At 31.9% G+C, this 19290-nt stretch overlaps 1 protein-coding gene across 2 annotated transcripts; it reads right to left on the bottom strand.

Annotated features, from left to right (window-relative positions):
• Positions 1–390: 390 nt before the first annotated feature.
• Positions 391–18723, bottom strand: LOC132718253 (neuronal acetylcholine receptor subunit alpha-3-like). 2 transcript variants are annotated; one of them, XM_060701900.1, is made up of 9 exons: positions 18451–18723; positions 15731–15873; positions 14034–14078; positions 11859–11968; positions 8204–8309; positions 5787–5911; positions 4241–4356; positions 3179–3379; positions 391–2535 (listed from the first exon to the last, which is right to left on the bottom strand). In XM_060701900.1, exons 1-9 carry the CDS (start codon positions 18524–18526, stop codon positions 2069–2071), a joined length of 1389 nt encoding a protein of 462 aa, XP_060557883.1. In that variant the 5' UTR covers positions 18527–18723; the 3' UTR covers positions 391–2068. The 2 variants fall into 2 exon arrangements, with proteins under 2 accessions (XP_060557883.1, XP_060557882.1); XM_060701899.1 differs by lacking the exon at positions 8204–8309 and adding an exon at positions 10873–10978 and having other exon boundaries at positions 392–2535; positions 18451–18720.
• Positions 18724–19290: the final 567 nt, after the last annotated feature.

Below are 19290 nucleotides of genomic sequence, written 5' to 3'. Positions count from 1 at the left end.
AAGTTTACTGATAAATAACAAAGACGTTAATCGAAATTGCGTGAATTATTTACTTTTTTGTGATTAAAAACAATTATATTGAAATATATTAAGTGATTTGGGATTTTTTTTTAGATTAATTTCTTTCATTTCATTGAACATAAGGTTTGAATAACCGCTTGATTTATTGCTTAACAGTTAAGGTATAAATAAATAAGGTTTAAATGATGGTGCATGATTAATTGTAATTGATAAAAGCGAGACAACTCGACTTGTTAAATTTAGTTTCTAAAAATGTTTATAAATATGTTAAAGGGCTATTTGCATTGTGTGTGTGTTTGTTTATCTCGTGCGCACGAGGTACTTTGCCCATAGCAAGTAGATGATCTTTATTCATGTTTGAGGTCAAAGGTCAAGGTAACCATGACACTTCATGTAAAATCTTTGTCGAGAAGGAATATGCTATGATTTATATCACCTATTATAAACATTGCACCTGATCCGTAAATGGCACCTATTTAACAAGAAGAAATAAAGAAATATTATACATTTTTATACTCCCCGAAGGGAGAGCATATAGTCCCCGCCTTGTCCGTCTGTACGTCTGTCTGTCCTTCTGTCTGACTGTCCGGCCATTGTCTTGTCCGGAGCATAACTTGAAAACCCTTTGAGATAATTTGTTTAACCTTCACACAGTGGTAAAAGGCATTGAAGCGGATTGCTGTGTCAAAGAACCATAACTCTATTTTACACCGTTTTTGAATTATCTCCCCTTTTAGAAAAATCTTTTCCGGGACATAACTCATAATTATATGTGATATCAACAAGAGACTTTGAAGGTATATAGATCTCAATGAGTAGCTGTGCAGTGCACAAGAACCGTAACTCTGCCTTGCCTTATTTTGGAGTTATTGCCCTTTGTTCATTTTAACACTTTGAACTTTGTCCAGAACATAACTCTAAAATTAAAAGAGATATCAACATGAAACTTTGCAGATAGATAGATCGGGTAGATGTGCAGTGCAAAAGAACCATAACTCTGTTCAGCCCATTTTTGAATTATCTCCCCTTTAAGAAAAATCTTGTCGGGACATAGCTCTAAAATTATAAGAGATATCAACATGAAACTTTGTAGGTAGATAGAATTTAATGAGTAAATGTGCAGTGCGTAAGAATTGTTAATCTGCTTTGCCTTTTTTGGAGTTATTGCCCTTTGTTTAATTTTACACTTTGAACGGAACATAACTTTAAGATTATAAGAGATATCAGCATGAAACTTTGTAGGTAGATAGATGTCATTAGGTAGAAGTGCAGTGCAAAAGATTCATAACCCTGTTTTGCCCAATTTTTGAATTATCTCACCTTTTAGAATAATCTTGTCCGGTACATAACTCTAAAATTATAAGAGATACCAACATGAAACTATGTACATGTAGGTAAATAGATCTCAATGGGTAGAAGTGCCGTGCATAAGAACCCTAAACTATTTTGCATAATTTTGGAGTTATTGCCCATTTTTCATTTTAACACTGAACTTTGTCAGGAACATAACTCTTAGATTATTAGAGATATCAACATGAAACTTTGTAGGTAGATAGATCTCATTGGGTAGAAGTACAAAAGAACCGTAACTCTTTTAAGCCCTTTTTTGAATTATCTACCCTTTAAGAAAAATCTTGTCCGGGACATAACTCTAAAACTATAAGAGATATCAACATGAAACTTTTTAGGTAGATAGATCTTTATATGTAAATGTGCAGTGCACAAGAAACATAACCCTGCCCTGGCTTGTTATGGAGTTATTGCCCTTTGTTAATTTTTACATTTTAAACTTTGTCTGGAACATAACTCGGAATGCATAAGAAGTATCAACAAGAATCTTTGTAGGTAGATAGATCTTATTTATTAGAAGTCCAGTCCAAAGAACAGTTGCCTAATTCTGGAACTATCGCACTTTGAACTTTGTCCTGGGACATAACTCTGAAACTACAAGAGGTGTACTTTCCTGTGTCAAAAATCTATTCGGAGGACATCACACGGTTCAGACCGGGCTCTAGTTAGAAATAGCTTTCAGAAGAATATTATCATTTTAGTGCCCGTTAGTACGTCCACCTGTAGCCAGTGTAACTACGAAAGAAAAGTTCATTATAACAGTTATAATCAAAAAGAAAAAGAAACAGAATCTGTCTAATATCTGTGCAATGATTTTCCAGGTGATTTCATTGGTTTCATCGGTACCATCGACAGAATTGTCATTGTTCTGAGCGCTTCTTTTCTTATCCGTGACGTCAAACATGACGTCATTGTTTGTATCACTTGACACCACGGTGCATACTTCCGCTGTTTTCACTGACGTTCTCATTGGTGAAACTTTGTCGTCTGATCTCGTGTTCAAAGCAGACGAGTTCCAGCAAATAATTTTTGCCGCGTTTCTTGTTAATGTGATGATGAAAGAATTTTCGTCGGGCTGACCTTCTCTATGGAACATGATAAGTATTAATATCGTTATCAATATACCAACCGCAGCCAGGATCAACACGATGCCGAGGTAAAGACCTGTCAAATACATCATTAAATATAATGTTAGATCATGTACCAATATGACAATTGTTTATTTCTTATTCCATGCATACAAAAGTGTACTTCAAAGGAACACCATCATTTGTACTCAAGTTATTGTAAACTATCAACATTTTGTTTGTAAACATGTTGGTTAATATACATGTGTCCTTCTGCTAGTGATTTTAAGTGTAACTATCTTTTATTTACCGTTTTAATGTACAGAAAACGTTCAAATCGGAACACCCTGGGTATAGTTAAATTAATACGGATTGAAAATATATATATTTCGATCACGTGGTTTCAGAAGAGAGTGTAATGTTTGATAATAGAAAACCAATGTATATTGTGTACATTAAGGTGGACATTAACTCGTTGTTTTTGGGGGAAAAACTTGTCAGCAACTCTCAGCATTAAATTACTATTTGTTTGCATGTTTAGTTTCATAGTGTATGTTAGACCGAAATACCTTATTCATACTATTGTGTTCGAGGTCCTTATCCGCAAACTGACAGAAAGGGCCGAAAAGTTGCGATTGCAAACGTTCAAGTAATTATTGGCCATCCCTAGTATATAAATGAAATTACTAAATATTGAGTAGATCTAGTTGAAAAAAGTAATGTTTTTGTAATGTAATTACCTAGCACCGACAAAGTAATCGAAGTTGGCGGCAATGAATCTGCGACAATGGTGAGAAGGACAGCCAGTGCCAGAAATACCGTGAGAACGTACGAAAGTTTCTCCCCGGAATCTACCGGAACTATAAACACCAAGGCAACCATCAGTGACGTCAGAATGATAGGCATCATCACATTTAGGTTGTAAAACTGAGTTCTCCGACCTAAATAAACATAAATATTTAAAAAAAAAATCACCCGATTTTTTTTAGGTCACACTCGGGGCACCTCGGGCGACTTCGTGGTCACAAAGTTGTCCGAGAAGGCCAAATTATGACGACCGATTTGTATCATAATGACTATACAAAGCACTCGAAACGGGAATATTGAGTAAACATTCTTTTTGCACTGGGAATAACATCTCATATCATTAATGCTTTCATAGTGAATTAAATTAATGTTTTTTATTTTTGTTTTGTTTTTTATTTAACAAGTGCTTTCTTTTTAAATACACCACCATTAGTATTTTAAAGTAATTTTCTTAATGAGATTATTTCATATAAAAAACAATGTGTACAAAACAATTCCCTTTTTGAATATTCTAAGATACACATTCGATACCAATGTTCATCAAATAGTTAAATGTTATGACTGATGCTATGTATGGATCAATCAATCAATCACTCAATCAATCAATCAATTAATCAATCAGGGATATCAAATCACATTTGAGCGATTTCTATAACTACAAGTACAATGTATTAAGTAAAGATGTTATCAGCAGACTCAATTGTTATAGTAATTTAGATAGAAGCATTTTTCAATCATCCAAAAGCCATTTTTATAATATCCATTGGGAATGCTTGCGCTTGTATATTTGTAATTTTTAAAATCATTCAAATATTTTGTTTGTCTCTTTATTACATGAAAACTAATTCTCTGGGAAGGGCTTAATCTAATGTTGCTAGAACTTGTTGCCCAGCTCATTTGCTTTTTTGTTATACACTCATCATTGGTATAATATTTGACATGCATTTGATGCTTTAAAATATGTTTAAACTATAGTACAGGAAAATTATACTTACGTAGGTAAATCCAGAAGTCTATTTGTGGGAAAACTCTGACCGTTCCGCCAGGCAGATGTTCTGTAAGGTTTTTATCTTCAATTTCTGTACGTGTTATCTCCCATTCTCCGTGAGTTCTAGAATGAATGAAAGATATAAATGATATCTCATTTTATAACAGAAATGTATTATATAGATATCACATTTTATAACAGGATTGTAACTGTATTAGACGTTGCTATCACTGTTATAAAATCATTATTTTCTAACCAGGACAAATAGAGTGTAATTATAATTTTGATAAATTAGATAAGAAAATGTTAGGGGAAAAAAACAATGCAATGATAGCTGGTCAAATGTGTGGTGAATTCAAATAGAGTGCAAATATAATTTAAAAGATCAGATTAGAATATGTTGCAAATAAGAGCGAGTCAAATGTGTTGTGATTTTTATAATCACTATTATACCAAAAGCCATAAGGTCGGTGCAATCCAGTCAATTTTTAGTATTTCAGTAATTTGTTTTTCGGGATAGAGCAACAAATACACATTTTTTGCACTTTTTCAACACTTGATGAAGCTTTTTTGTGGACATTGCGGGTATAACGCAGCAGTTTTACCAGTGGGCCAATCAGCCCGCCGCAATATTGAAGGAAACTAAAATTGGGTTTCCATACCCGACATGTGTTGTATATTTTAAGAATTGCGTCCTGCCAAATAGTGTACATGACACAAAATAAGTCACTATATCTAAATAATGGCGTAAAGTATGGCAATAATCCTGCGTGTGCAATCAAAACTTCGCCACTTTAATGAAGCGGTCTCGAGATTGGTAAAAAAAAATCTTTACAATTCTGATGAGATACATAATGTTTAAAGACTTAATAAGTTTACGTTCCCAAAGCTCAACCGTTATGTATCTTTAGGGTTTATATTAAAAATTCTGTTCAAGTCGTCCATGTTACTGTAATGCAATACAAAGTTGAAAATCATAGAGAGTTTGCTTTAAACGCAAAAAAAACAATTAAATTGTCTGCAATGGGTACATTTTCCATTAGTATTTTAAATATTGATAACAAAACAATAGAAATGTATCATTTGGATATACTTATAAATTGCTGCTACAACAACAAAATAATGTTGATGAAATTCTAAGTGGTTTAGAATGGCCATTTATCCGATGAATAATATTATTTTGTTCTAGAACATTTTATTATCTGCTTTATAAATACCATTATGTAATATCGAATAGTGCATCTAACACTTGCCAACAACTTCCATGCATAATTCATTCGTCGTTCGTTTGTTGTTATTTCTAATGCTCAATCAACATAAATATCAATTGTATTACAGACCTTCCATTATAGACCAATTCACTTTAATTTATTTTTTATGAATACATTTACTTGTGGATCTTTATTAAAATGAATCCGATGATATTTATAATAATCAACCATTTTGGATGTCTGAATTTTCTTATGGTAAGGAAGGTGACGTGGGGCGCAAGGTTTTTAGGTATTTTTTTCAGCTACTCCATTGTTAAATGTACGAGTCAAAATCACACTTACTCAAAATCTTCCAGATTTACTGTTTCAAACAAATGTTCGAGTTTCACCTCTTCTATAGTGTATGTCCAGCTGACTATTTCTATGGCACATTTTTGTTGGTCATACGGATAATATGTGATGTCAACCTGAATTTATAATGATATCATATCAAAATAATATTTCAGCATACTATTAAAACAGAGACATTCGTCCTGGATTTTGCAATAAATATTTAATGTCAACTTTGATTTAAAACATACTGGTAAATGATGTCAGGATTTAAATAAAACAGGCATATAGTGCCATCCTGGATTTAGAATATAAATTATATCAAAATTATTTAATAATCATATATTTGTATTAACAAATGACACATTTGAAAAAGTATAAATGAAATTACATTTAGGTTATATAGGTATATCAAGTTATATTTCAAATACTACCTAGTTTAAATATATAGAGGATATTGAATGAGTGTAAGTTCAATACTGAATTTATTGCACGAGTTGAATAAAATTATATTATGCGAGCCTCTGGCGAGCATAATATTATTTTATTCAACGAGTGCAATAAATTCAATAATGAACTTACACGAATTTGATATTCTATTTATCACATACCCAAAATAAAGACCGTTTAAAGTGAAATAAGAGTCATTTTTCATTGACGCGCCGATAGTATAACGCTAACATTTAGCGCGTCTTTACACTATGTTTGTATAACGCTAATGACGTCACGTCAAAATATATGCACGGCCGTGCAATACCATATTACGGAGTCGCAAAATCGGCACGGGTGTGTGATAAATGGAAAAAACTGATGAAACTATTTTATAGATACATCGTGAAGATATTAATTACATATAAACACATTACATTTTAACTAATGATGTATCAACACACGGAACGGATAAAATATAATAAAGCATTAAATGATGTAAAACAACGACTGCTCAAACAAATGAATGTAATAATAAAGCCCCCCCCCCAAAAAAAAAAAAAAAAAAAAAAAATGTTTGAAAAACATAGAAGAAAACAACAAAAGCAGTGATATAAAAGCCCAAAGGTAATGTGTGCCATGAAAAGACAACAGAAAATGAAAAAAAAAGATACCATGAGCTTTGACTGAAGATTATAAGTTTGTTGCAATTGCAAAATGCTTAGCGGGGGGAGGGGTGTGGCGGAGGATGGATATACATTAAAATGATCACATTTTCATTTAAAATTCCAATTTAGATAACTCCAGATAATTTTTTTTTTGGTTGAGCAATGAAGTTACTCGTTACGCATTATTTATGGCGATAGATTCCGAATAAAGCCGATTAAAACTGACGATTTGTACAAAATATACCCGACGGAAATTGACGATTTATACGGAATTTTTGTAATAAAAATTAATGATTTATTAAGGTTGAAATATATATAAAAAACAGGGAATATAAGATGCGATAACTACGAGAATAAACAGTGCACGATAATAGATGACAAATTACTTCAAGATATAGCGATACACTACACGAGATATCGCTGTTCTACAAGCAATAGCTGTGTAATACAAGACAAAGTGGTGAACTACAAGAAATAGCGGGTGCACTACAATTAAATAGCGGTGTTATACCAAAAATAACGGTGTAATACAAGAAATAGCAGTATATTACAAGAAACAGTGGTGTTCCAATGAGAGAAAGTGGTGTTCTACAAGTAAGTGCGGTGTCATACCAAAAATAGCTGTGCAATGAAGAAATAGCGGTGTATTACAAGAAATAGCGGTAGACACAAGAAATAGCGGTGTTATAACAAACATAGCGGTGTAATTCATGAAATAACGGTATATTACAAGAAATAATGGTGTTCTACAAGCAATAGCGGTGAACTACGAGAGAAAGCGGTGTTCTACAAGAAATTGCGGTATCATACCAAATATAGCGACGCAATCAAGAAAAAGCGGTGTATTACAAGAAATAGCGGTGCGATACAAGAAATAGCGGTGTTATACCAAAAATAATGGTAAAATACAAAAAATAGCTGTTTATTACAAGAATTAGTGGTTTTCTACAAGAAATAGCGGTAAACTACACTTGAAAGCGGTGCTCTACAAGAAATTGCTGTGTAATACCAAAAATAGCTGTGAAATCAAGAAATAGCGTTCTATTACAAGAAATAGCGGCGCGATACAATACATAGCAGTGTAATACAATAAATAGCGGTATATTAAAGAAAAAATGGTGTTCTACAAGCAAAGGCGGTGAACTACGAGAGAAATCCCGTGTTCTACTAGAAATTCCGGCGAAATACCAAAAATACCAGTGTAAAACAAAAAAAGTGATGTAATACAAAATTAGGGGTGTAATACAAAAAAAAAACAAACAGTTTTTCGTTAGAAGGTATTAACAAATGTTTTGGACAAGTTTGGAGACTAAAATCGTTAGCTGGACACACCTCACAGTGGGTAACAAACAACAGAGGCGGCTCCCAGTCCACTGTCCCATCATACTTTAGACGCAGAAGAAGATTATCATTGGCTAGTATATCAAGATCTTGAAGTCTGCAATTTGTAAAATTAATTTGAGCCGCGTCACGACAAAACCAACTTAATGGGTTTGCGACCAGCATGGATCCATTGTCTGACCAGCCTGATCAGGATCCATGTTGTTCGCTTTCAGTTTCTCCACTTGTATTAGAGTTGGTATGCGAACAGCATGGATCCTGATCAGACTGCGCGGATGCGCAGGCTGGTCTGGATCCATGCTGGTTGCAAACCTACTATGTTGGTTTTGTCATGACGCGGCTCATTTATACATTTTGTTATTTATGTTTCATTCTACCCATAACAACCTATGATAAGAAATTTGATTTGCATTTGTACTCAATTGGCTCTCGCTCGAAGGAGCCCTTCGGACGTCCAAGTTAATAAAAACATCACAGTTTAAATTCCTACATAGATTAACAGACGTACACGAACTGAAAAAAAAAATGGAGAAAAAAAGGAAAAACAGAGCGACAAATGATCTGAAATCGTGTACACAAGTTATTAGTTCTTGACAAGAAGTATTCTTAAAATAGATACTAGGTCGAAGTAAAACTGGTTAACTTGCATGTTATATACAAATAGAAATGTCGGCCATGCTTGCTTAACAATGACAATGGTTATTAATCTTGAAAAATAGAACAGTTAGTAAATGATCCTGTCGTCTGACGGTAAGGGAACTCAATTTCTTACACCAACAACGCAGTCGGATTAAAACGCACTGTAAAATGTTTTGTGGTAGGAACTTAGGTTAAACACAAATTATACATGTATATCTGACCAATTTAGCTAGAAAGTTAAAGGACTATCCTGTATATTCTATTTTAGAACTATCTTTTACATATTATTTTATTATGACAAGAACTATCCTTTACATTTTATTTTAGAATTGCCAATGAGATTACCAGATTTTAATTTGTAAATTCACAAAATGACCAATCACAATTCTTCTTATATTCAGTTATTCCCTGTTAATTTGACAGGAAGTCAAAATCAATCAGACGGTCTTCCACCAAGTCCCATCATGCGAAAAAACCTAACCAAACTAGAAATGTGTCCATAGGACACGGGTGCCCCCACCGCGGAACTGTTCTGTCAATCTTATGACTCTTGGTCAAATATTTTTTGAAAACTAAAAATCTTTTACTAAGTAAAGGGCAAGAACTTTACAAATACTGAATAAATCTACAAGCAAACCCCAAGGTGCATAAGTACACATGCTGACCATCATTCTTGTAAACTTTCAGGCTTACAAGTGAAATACTTTTTGAGCTATGCATGAACAAGTTGTAAATTGCAAATTTATACTACTGTAAGTCAAGTGCAATAACTCTAACAAAACTGAAAAAAAAATTCACATGCAAAGTCCCAGGTGCATAGCTTTACAGAGATGTGAATCATTATTTCTGAAATTTAGTGATGTTGATCATTATTCCTGTAAAGTTGGTTGATTCTAACTCAAGCACACAAGGAACAAATAACAACATCATAACATTACTAAGTCAAGGGCAATAACTCTAAAAATACTAAATAAATCCAGACGAAAATACCCAGGTGCACAACTACACATGCTGATCAACATTCCTGTAAAGTTTCATGACTCTAGGTCACATATTTTTTGAGTAACATGCGACACAAGTTGAAAATTGCAAAATTTTACTAAGTCAAGGGCAATAACTCTAAAAGTACGCAATAAATCCAAACGAATATACCCAGGTGCACAACTGCACATGCTGATCAACATTCCTGTTAAGTTTCATGACTCTAGGTCAAATACTTTTTGAGTTACCTGTGACTCAAAAGAGAATGGACGGACAAGGGTACATCTAAATGCCCGCCAGTAAAGTGGGGACACAATAAAACTGATACGCTTTCGATAAAGTTGTCGTTACATAACAGGTGGGTCAATGTCACGGCTGTGCGCTTCTGGGGAATTAGTCACGAATTAAATTTACAGTAGAAAGTATTTGGAATAGACTTAACTCATGATATCATGCTTAACAGGAAGATGGGAAAAAAGTAAAATTGGAAGAAAAAAAGACATTCTTAAGATGTATTCGAGTAAAAACGTTAGGCAACACGCAAATACGATACATGAATTCTCTTATTTACCCTGTGTTTTCATTATTTTGAAATTTTTTTCGTTAATTGTTGATAAGTTAAAACTACTAATCTATTTCTCAGACTCGTTATATTGTCATCTTTCACGCGAGGAAATGCGATGAAAAAAATGTTCCCATGGTAACATTTTACATAATGAAGATTATAACGAAATACACTGCATACACTGTCAAATATGTTCATCTTGGTGCATTTATAAGTTAAAAGCAAATAGCTGCAATTTTATTTATTTAAGCAAGTGAATTTAAAGACATATATAATTAATGTAAAAAAAACAGATATTGATATCAAATTATATATTAATAAGAGAAAAAACGTTCAATTACTTGGACAAAAGCTTTGCTTGAAATGTAAAAGGCTCGCAAAAAGTAAAATAAAGGACATAGATATGCATAAGGAATACTATAACGAAGAAGCACGTGAAAACCATGCAAGATACGTCTGTGAATGGCACGAGTACCTGGCAATGAGTGGCAAACACCAGTGGGGGTACCCATTCAACTTTGCCCGTGTACGCCATCCTAATTAAGAGATCGTCACTTTTTATAGCCCCCAGATTTGCAAGACTTGCACGGAAATGGAATGATAAGAAAAACGTCAAATGAATGATAAATATAAACTGATATTTAATCAGGAATTAATATAAACCGGTATTTTTAAAATCAGTAATAAATATAAGCCGATATTCAACTAGGAATAGATATAAATCGATATTTCATCAGGAATAAATATAAACCGATATTTACTCGGGAATAAATATAAACCGGTATTTAATCGGGAATAAATATAAAGCGGTATTTAATCTGTTCAGTAATGAATATATACCGATATTTAATCAGTAATAAATATATACAGATATTTAATCAGGAATGAATGAATGGAAGTAAATTCGGGAGTGTGTAGAATACGTTTTAAAAAAGCAGAGAGGCCTCTGTTTGCAAAGCAAATCCGTGTAAGAACAAATGTGTAGAGGATATTGAATGATTGAAGATTTAATACTAAATTTATAGAACGAGTTGAAAAATATCATATTATACATCTTTGTACCGGTGGCGTGAGCAAGTAAGGACTTTATTTAATGAGGCTTACGTATATTTTTTCTCGATCTTCCAGCATAAACATACAATTAACATGTTATACAATCAATATTTAAACAACATATATATACACAAATTAATTTCTTACAGCTATAAATTATATATTTATTAATAAAATTATCTTGGTGCCTTTTTTTTTCAAAGGGTAACTTTTTACCTGTTGATTAAATATAATTGACTTTGCCCTGATTTGAATTTATAAAGAGTTCATTCCAAATCTCGAGGGATTTTAATGTCAAAATGCAATAAAAGTTGAGCTACCAACAATATAGCGTCTTAAAAGCTGGCTGGCCGGGCTCTATACTGGTAGCAGGGCAAATGCTTAAACAATTATTGTTGGCGTACTTACGCATTGTCTACAACTAGTTCGGGCTTCCAGATATATTTTGGTTGAGTGAAGATATATTCAATATCATCTTTGGCGGCTTTATCCCAGACAGTCCTGTCATCCTCCCATTCCTACAAGAATATATAATTCATTTGTTTAAAGTGGATTGGCCTACAATGGTCAATTTTCGTTCAATCTATATTTCGTTTTAAATATGTCGATACTTTCAATCCGTAAAGAATATATAGTTCAGTTAAGTTTTGTTTAATAAATCAATAGACCAATTAATTAATTAATTTTTATTTTTGTTAATCTATATTTTGTTTATTAATTTGATAAATGTATAAATAAATAGAGAATATTCAAGTTTTTTTCTATAAATACAAGATTTATTTTCATCGAGTGGTATGAAAATAAATATTTCATGAGTGGCGATAGCCACGAGTGAAATATGATAATTTTCATGCCACAAGAAGAAAATAAATCATGGATTTATAGAAAAATCTTGAATTTTCTGTTTATTATATACATTTTTCTCTTTTTAGACATTACAATTTGACAGTATTTCCCTTTAATTTTGTGTACTGGCAGAATTTAAGAGAAAGTTGTACGGCAAGACACCAGTGAAAATACGGAAAATATGTTTCACTGCAGTGAAAAATAAATTTTTACAGTGAAAATACGGAAAATGAAAAAAAAAAACACAAGTCATTTTATTTCATCAATATTTCTCAATATTTAATTTATAATTAATTAATTACTTAATTAATGAAAATAATTAATTAATTAATTAATTAATCTATTATTTATAAATTTATTAAATTAAGAAACAAAATATATATAAACAAAAATAAATAGATAAATAATAAAAACGGCAACAAAAAACATACAGTATCGTAAACAGTACCACTATAGTGATGACAGAGAAGTGTTATTGACTAGTGAGTAATAGTGATACATGTAACCATTGAATGATTTTGAATAAAAGACAAAAATAAAAATGTTGTAGGTGTAATAGATACCAGCTTTATAAATAGTAAAGCGTGCGAAAAAACCATATAAAATGTAAATCTCATGTGTGGCATTATGAACGTGTGGGAGAAATAGCACTTTATTCATAAGCCAGAACAAGTTCACATTCAAATCCACCACCCGAGCGCAAACGCTTGATTGTACGTGTGAGAACAATAAGATATTCAACTGATCAATAACTCATTTTACATTTGAAAAGCAATCATCCTCTATTTCTATTTTTAAATACGCATGCTTTATTGCTTCTCGTAAAAATACACACTTGCTGTATCAATTTTATCGATCTTTCAATTTTACTATTTTCTGTAAAAAACTATTCGGACAAGACACAAAAATGCTATGATATGCCGATGCGCACTAAAGTCTATATATGCCGACTTATGTAGATGAATAATACATAAATAAAGTCTAATTGTGCCGACTCATGCCCACCTATGCCTAGGTATGTCAATGTATGCCTTGATGTGTCAATTTATGCCTAGATGTGTCAACTTATGCCTAGATATGTCGTCTTTCGCTTAGAATTTAGAAATGCGGACAAATGCCTTTATATGCATGCTTATGTCAGCCTATGCCTAGACTCGTCAGTTAATGCCTAAAATGTCGACTTTCGATTAGACTTGCAGACTTATATTTAGAAATGCGGAAAAAAGCCGACTTATGCTGTCTAAATATGCCGTTCCATGCTTATAAGTGCCGACTTTTGTCTAGATCATGATCAGTCAATTTATGCCTAGATGTAAAGACGAATGTATAGATATGGAATCTTATGTTTAGATATGCCGATTTTTGCCGATTTAAGTCGATTTTTTTTCATATGATATGCCTTATATGGATAAAGTATATGATTATCGGAGGCAATGGTAGGATACTACGTCATCGCGCACCTGCAAAATTTACACTTAAAATAAAACAACAACAAAAATCAAAAATTGTCTATACGGGAGAATTTTGCATGTACACAATGACGTAGTATCCTACCATTGGAAACTATTTACCTCTGTGTGTACTGCTACGCATGTACAACTTCACATATGATCGCCACGTATTATTTAAAACGGTTAAATATTGTTACAACAATGAATCAACAAATTAATATTCTAAATGAGTGGCATGCTGATATAAAAAACTATACTTGTACTATAGAAACAGACATGTACTTACAAATGTAAGCCAACCCGCCATTGTCAACTTTTGTCCTTTCAAATCCTGAAAAATTATTATGTTACATAAATTTTATTGCATATAATGATAGAAGCATTATGCCAATCCAAATGTAAAAAAGTGCATGAGCAGGTAAAGTAAAAATATAACTGTAACTGTAAAAAAACAATGAACAAATAGTCTTGAATATTTGAAAATATTGATTTTTTTATATTTGTAAACATGCTTTAATCAACGAAAACGATATTTATCACTTAGGAGTTACAAAGTAAAATTTATTTATTACATTTTAATTATCTAATTAGGAGTTACAAAGTCCTAAGTATGATTTTATTTGTCGTAATTATGCTTTTATTTATAAACTCCTAATTAGGTTTTTAAATTGTTTTTTTTATAGAACATAAGGATTTTGTACCAGGCCCCTTTAGTATGAGAATGAAAATGTGTTTTATTGTAGGTAAATTATTCATATCAAAATAAATGTTGTATTATAAGTAACCTTATTCAATTAAGTAAGGACAAAAAAAATGTTAGAATAGGGAACATTCTTATGATTGATCGTAATTAATGAGTTCAATCATCGATCATTTATATACTATGGTATTCTCCTATTCAAATAAAAAATAACCAATTAATGAAATAGAATCTGTATCAATTACATTTTAAATTGGATCCCTTCTTCGTCTTTTATTTGCCAATCTATTCATTTTCGGACTTAACAACGTACGTTTGTCCTTTATTTATGATAGAATTACAAAAACACATTTAGTAACCAATGAAATTAATTATAAGTTCCAATAAAAATCTTTATAATAGCTCGCGTATCAATACCACTAAAGAATTGAATTGTGATTTATTATTAGAATGGATTTGTCCAGTTAATGATGTTTTTCTATCGGGTGATTAACAATGTACGCAGGATTATAGGTCACGGAAAGTATAAAAGAACACAAAGATTTAGAACATTTCCTAGCAATTCAATTGTAACGGCCTTTTCAGACGGAAACGGTCAATTCTAGGATGATCTAAAAGTTCAATGGGGGCACATCCTACTTAAATCAATACCATATATCCTTGTATGAAAATGAATTAGCAAATGATTTTTTTTCGAATTTGATTGGTTTAAACTCTTTGTACACGATGCTACATAATTATACCGTGAAGAACAGATGCACACACGAATAACAAATGTTTCCATTGTATACGGTTAAATACGTGTGCGCATAAAATTTATTTATCGTTTTGTCTTTATGGCATATTTTCTTTTATTCAAATGTCATTACTTCACAAAAATTAGTTATATGATGAGTTTATTTGAATAACTTTTTATTGCACAGCTGTCGTGCAGCCGTTGAACGTCTGACGTCATCTAATTAACGTGCGCACTATCCTGCGCATCTTTGAAACAGTTTAAAGTTATAAACTTGTCGTCAATAATAATTTGCATCATTAATGTCGTTTAACAAATTGCTGACTCCAGATATACGGAGAATATAGCCTTGCTGACATTAATATATAACCCGAGGCCAGCGCCTAGGATTTATCTCATTCAGGCTATATTCTCCCAGCAACGAAATTAAAAGATTTACTCTTCCTAGACTTAAAAAAAGTATAGGAGTCAAAATCACTTTTGGAAATATTTCTCTTTTTGTATTTATGAATGCATTACGTTATCAAGATGATGCAAACAAACTTACCAACTCGTCAATTGCGAGGACATTGAGTCCGGCTTTCACGTGGGTTTGATCTTTAGGACGTGATACGGGATCATAAGAAGCTGCAAGCACTGTTTCGCTGCGAATTTCTGTCTCTTTTGCAGCACTGTAGGCTGTTTCTACAACTGAAACACAAAACTAAATAAGCTTAAAAATTGAAACACTGAAACCAACAAATAATAAGCAATGCGTGTGGAGTTTCGTGGTTAGGGAAGCAACGTCTTGTCTCTGATGGAGTTTTAACCCACGAGTCCATCATTTCATAAGTTACTTGTCTGAAGCGTTTACCATTCGGCCTTGGCGTCGCAATGAAGGAATGGGCTACATAACAAGGACTTAATTTATACAAAATGTATGTTATTGTCCTCACGAGAGCGTAAAACAAGATTGCGCTTGAATATTAAACAAAACCTGTGTCTATTATATTAAAGTATAACTTTACATGTTAGTAAGCAGCAATCTGTTTTAGGCAACAGTATAGTGTGTACAGAACAATTAAGAACAATAAAATGCGAGCTTCAATCACCGTGATTGATTGAGTTTTTTTCTGATATCATTATTATTCAAACAACTTTAGTGCTTAAATCACGACGCAAGAGTCGTTTGAGAGTGTAATTCAAGTCAGAATATAATGATAGGATAAACAGAAAACAATTATGTTGCTTTGGCAATCATGTTTACATATCATCAATCAAACTTCGGGTCCTTTTTCCATTAACATCTGATATTTCAGACTGGACAATGAAAATGTACATCATCATACTCTGGTATTCGTTTAAGGGACTGAACTGAAGTTGCAACGCTTTTCACTCAAACCGGGCTAAAATAGTGCAAAAATCAATTTTAAATTAAATTCAGGGTATATTTCTTTATTATCTTTTACAGATTTGGTTTTTCATTTTTCGCGCATCATTTGATCTATGCAAGAATTACATATTTTATTTTTTGGGCGTTCTGACCTCAGAAGAGCTTTTGTAATATTTAAAATACAGATTGAATTTGAATTTCTTACATTGATCGGCTGGGGCACTTATAACATAACGATTTGCAAAAGATTTTTTTCAGAAAAATACACAAACATATATTGAAAATCGTATTTTTGAGTTATTCTTGGTCCGATTTGAATTTCAGTTTTATGTTATTTTTCACAATGAGAATTATTATTCCGGAAAATCGGAGTGAGCTAATGATCTGATATTTTGCATACACGTTACTTATTGATCTAGATTTACGTCAAACGATACATAAATCTCGAAAAGAAAATTCCAGTCCCGTCATGTCAAAAAACCTCAGTGCAGTCCCTAAGCAACTATGTGTATTATATTACCTCGTCATGCTGTCTTGTTTTCGTTAAACATTACTACAATATTTTATTCTCTAACTATGTACAATATCTAAACATACATTTCTCATCATGCTGTGTTGTAAACGTTTCAATATTTAATTTATGTTTGTTGAACAGTTTCCGTTTCGTGATGGTAACAATGTTTTATCAATGATATCTCAACTCTCAAAACTGTCGCCCATTGTGTCAACAAATTTAACATTTAAATCATGCAAATTGTATCAGTTCAACAGATGATTTATTACAGTTATAAAATGGAAAAAGTAACTCTATTTTATGTTTTTATTTTTTTATTTTAATTTTAATTTAACATTTTATCAATGTATGATATAAGTAAATAATTACATGATTCTGAAAATGATACTGTTGGCTTTTGGCTTCAAACTTAACTATACTATTACAAAATTTTGATTTTAATGACTTTTGTTTCCTGTTTTCTTCTAAAAATTATTAGATATATAAACGTTTATTTCCTTATATTTTTTGCATAATTATGCCTCCGGGATATAATTGTAAATTATCGGTGACAAGATATATTCTCATTATACAAAGGAATCAATCTTTGACTATTTGACGAAGGTTTAAGATTAACTCTTCCTTAATTACGCAAGCCCTCTCAATAACTTTAAGTTAAAAATATACATAGAAATGTTAGGAAATGCCAGCTATGTCATTGTAATATATTGGAAATGAATTCCATTTTGTATTCATTTGTCTAGCTCATACTACATTAAGGACACAAGAGATTCTAAGATATATCTATACAAGCATATTAAAAATAATTGAGCTTAAAAATGTAAATATTTTGAATATAGTATCAAATAATTGTAAAAAGGTATACTTGATTTTCAGACAAAAATATATAATTACGTATGTCATCGATTTATAATAACACAAACAATCATCCATGTATGGTATTAATTTAGATACCTAATTTACATTATATTTACTAGATTGTAACTTAAAATTGAAACTGTAACATCTATATGATTTATTTATTTTTAATGTTATGTATTTCTTATCTAGCTTATATAGCATATAAAAGAAATGTTATAGGACAAAATATAAGTTTTGGTCACATAAATGCTCATACATAATTATACAAACACCATTACTATTCTATTTTTAAGATATATTCTATAAGAATACCCATTTATACATTTCTATTGTTTGTTGTTGTTTTATATCAATATTTGAAATACCCAACTATGAAAAATATGCTCATTTTAGACCGATTCACTTTAATGACAAAAACTTTAGTGTTCATATGTTCTATATATATTTTCCTTTTACTTTTATTTTAAACTCAAAAATGTTTCTTAAGTACTGTAATAGAAAAATAAAGGATAAAACTTACCACCAATCATAGCAAATATCTCTATAAGTAAGTAAACATATAATTGAACATATTTATTCCTGTACATTTTCATCATCAGTTATGTTTTAATATTCACAATTTTGTTACGACTGATCAGTGAGTCCATCAAATGAAGCAATGATTATCTGCTAAATCCAAAGGGAGTTCGCTAACTTAAAGCATGATTCGATATGCTTGAATAAATAATTATAATATCATCTACGTCACAGTTCCATTCACCACAGAGAACCTGTTGAAAGCTGATTTAAACCTGAAGATTAGTGTCACTGTTTTTCAATAGATATTACAAATCATTTTTTGTTGCCGTTCGGGGCATTCTTTGATCGGCGTTATGCTATGGTCATGTTATGTTTATGTAATGTTAATCTATATTTTTACGTTATATCACAGATCCGGTGCGTTACGTTACGTTATCACGTGATACATTATACTGACTGGCGTTGAATTATTTATTTATAGTTTCATATATCACACGACTTGATTGCTTTATTATAAAATTTAAATGTTTAGAGAATTAGAATTCCATTAATAAAACAGGTGATTTATTTGTGATGTAAGCCTACATAACAACATTAAAATACATTATTATGCAAGTTACGGTTGATAACCTCCGTATGAACACATTTGCGGAGGTTTCTCAATTCAAAATTCCACCATGTTGAATTCTGCTTAAGCCGGTGCTGAGGGCGTGGACGGCAGTCAATCATGCCGTGTAACACCGCACTTTGGGGTCAAACGCACTTTGGGGTCCGACCCCAAAGTGCGTTACGTACTTTGGGGTCCAACCTCAAAGTACGTTGGGGTCCAATTTCGACCCCA

Source organism: Ruditapes philippinarum, unplaced genomic scaffold (genome assembly GCF_026571515.1).
Source record: "Ruditapes philippinarum isolate M1 unplaced genomic scaffold, ASM2657151v2 ctg5325_1_1_1_1, whole genome shotgun sequence".
Classification (NCBI taxonomy): domain Eukaryota; kingdom Metazoa; phylum Mollusca; class Bivalvia; order Venerida; family Veneridae; genus Ruditapes; species Ruditapes philippinarum.
The sequence above is the reverse complement of the archived record's forward strand: the minus strand, read 5'-3'. Positions and strand labels throughout refer to the sequence as shown.